The 2509-nt window shown below is 58.1% G+C and overlaps 1 protein-coding gene across 1 annotated transcript; it reads right to left on the bottom strand.

Moving 5' to 3' along the window:
* Positions 1 to 276: 276 nt before the first annotated feature.
* ANGPTL4 (angiopoietin-like 4) lies at positions 277 to 1963 on the bottom strand. The gene is made up of 4 exons (XM_010140285.1): positions 1848 to 1963; positions 1666 to 1761; positions 1096 to 1371; positions 277 to 544 (listed from the first exon to the last, which is right to left on the bottom strand). The coding sequence occupies exons 1-4, from the start codon at positions 1855 to 1857 to the stop codon at positions 363 to 365; spliced, it is 564 nt and encodes a 187-aa protein (XP_010138587.1). The 5' UTR covers positions 1858 to 1963; the 3' UTR covers positions 277 to 362.
* Between the last annotated feature and the right edge of the window lie 546 nt (positions 1964 to 2509).

Raw genomic sequence — 2509 nt, 5'->3', positions numbered from 1 at the left:
CCCTGAGCCCCAGCTCAGCAAAACCAGCACGGAAGTGTTCAGACAGGACAGAAAGCACCAGACAACTTGGACTTGCCGCAGCAGCATGTGGCAGGTTGGAAGACCCTTGTTCACGCTCTGGATGTGGATCTCCCTGCCGGTGGCTCCTCTTCCGGGCTGGGAGCTCCCATCCAGGGATTTCAGCAAAGTGGAGCTGCTTCACAGCGAGGAGCTGTGTCACGCCACTAGATGGCTGCTAACCAAGAGAAATGAAACGCTCCTCGGGGGGACTTCCCGGGAAGGGGGGATTGTTTTTTGTAAACACCAGGTGATGGAGCTCAGGTCTGTGCTCCACAGAAAAGGTCAAGTCTCAAGTGGCAGTTTTAGGGCTCTGCCTCCAGCGCTGCAGGTTGGATTTTCATGGTGGTTGACTTCAGCGGGTAGTACCTGCCCTTCCATGTCTTCCAGAAGATGCCCTGCTTGCGCTCGTGCCTCTGCCGGGGGATGGAGCGGAAGTACCTGCCGTTGAGGTTGGCATGGCCACAGGTGCTGAACCACCAGCCACCTGCCAAGGCAACACAGAGGCAGGTTGAAGCCACAGCACTTCCAGACAGAAACACACCCAGCTTCAAGGAGCTGTTGCCCCCGTGTTCCCCACTTCTCCAGGGCTCCAGGACCTTACAAGACCATCTCATACACACTCGGAGCTCCATACTCTGGGAAACCTTCGCACAGACTGTGACTTCATGATGCATCTGCAAATCCTGCTGCTTCTTCTTGCACACAAAACCCCCTCAAACCCTTCAGCCGCCCCAGCTTAGGCCTGGGGACAGGTCTCTGCCTCGTTTGAAAGGTTTCCAAGCAAGGTGACAACCAGCAAAGCTGTGGCAAACACCTTGCTTGGGCCAAGACCTGAATCATGAACCTCTACTGGTTTCAGCTTCCCTCCCGTTCTCTCCCAAGGATGCAGCTTTCCTGGGGAAGCAGGGGACAAGCCGGGCTCAACACCAAAGAGGTCTAGTCCCACAGGGTCACTGCCCCCTGCACAGCTGCCACCAGACGGCACAGGGCTGAAGGGAAAGTGCGCATCACTGAGAAGGAAGAGCTCGTACTGACCTGAGAGGTGTTTGGCACAGTTTGTGTCGGCTTTGAGGTCGTGGTCGCGATCCCGAGTAGAGAAGGGCAGCTGCCTGAAGTCCCCGATGGCGTTTTCCAGCTCTCCAGACAGAGGGCCCAGCAGGGTGAGCGTGTAGGCTGTGCTCTCTCCACCAAGGCTGAAGACAAACTGAACCACCTGGGAATTTCCCTCCCAGTCTTCCAGCTCAATCAGGAGATTGTGCCTTCCCTCTTGGACAAGGTGATGCATCTTCTCCAGGCCCAGCCAGAAGTCACCTGAAACAAGACACGTCGCGTTGGCTGCAGGGCCACAAACATGCCATGGAAAGCGGCCGCGTGAACAGGCTCCAGAGACAAACAGGGACAACCCAGGACGCTGCAGTACTGAATCGCTGTCTGGCACCTGCAGGACAAGTCAGGATGGCCATGGCTGCTTGCTCAGCAAGCAGCGGACCCCCTTCTCAGCCCAACACGGAGCTCCAGCACACAGAGATCTCCAGGGGCCATCGAGGGGAAATAACTTGTGCTGAGATACCGCTTATCCCGTGACAGACACCGTCATCCACCTACCACGAAGGTCTCCAAAGCCATTCTTGTAGGCATCCCAAAGCTGGTCAAAGTCCACAGAGCCATCGGAGCGCCTCTGGATCACTGTCCAGCCACCTTCTGCGGGCAGGAAAAACACGATCATTGGGGGTTATCAACTGCAAGACCCCCACACAAAGCGTTGTGAGACACCTCCACTGCTTTACCTGCTGTCATGTCGCAGTAGACTTTGAAGGGCTGAGACCCTGCGGGCTGCACCTGGAAAACACCGCTGCTTTGCTGCCCGGCCAGGAAGAGCTGGTAACAGTCCTCTGGGAGCTCTGCGGGGTAAACAAACAGCGATTGAGAAGATGGCCCCGAGTCCCACGTCCTCAACAGGCTGCTCCTGTCGCAGCTCCGGCACTTGCAGCCCTGGCTGTGAGCCCGGCCAGCTGTGCACAGCGGTGCTGCAGCTCTGGACACGTGCTGGAGACCATGGCCCCCAACCTCAACATCTTTAAATGCTGTGACCCCGTATCTTTCCACGCATCCTAACACAGCTCCTCGGGCTTCCGTCCAAGGCAGAAGCCAGGCACTGGGCCAGGCTGGGGCGACCTAGGCTGGAGAGTTCAGCTCCCCATCACAGAGGATCCTGAGGAGTCCTGAGTCCATGCCCGTGGCAGGCGGGAGCAGCAGTTGGGGTGTGGTAATGCCGGGGACAAGCCAGGGCCAAGCATCCCCATCTCACCCCCAGGCTGAAGCCGCCTCAGAGGGTCTCAGGAGCAGAAAGAAACCAAGTGCTGACGTGAGGAAGGCGCCTGAGCATCCAGCACATGACCCTTCGCTCCCGGCGACAGTGGTGACCCCAGCCAGACCTCCCACCCCGCTG

This window comes from Buceros rhinoceros, unplaced genomic scaffold (genome assembly GCF_000710305.1).
Source record: "Buceros rhinoceros silvestris isolate BGI_N320 unplaced genomic scaffold, ASM71030v1 scaffold21117, whole genome shotgun sequence".
NCBI classification, from domain to species: domain Eukaryota; kingdom Metazoa; phylum Chordata; class Aves; order Bucerotiformes; family Bucerotidae; genus Buceros; species Buceros rhinoceros.
The sequence above is the reverse complement of the archived record's forward strand: the minus strand, read 5'-3'. Positions and strand labels throughout refer to the sequence as shown.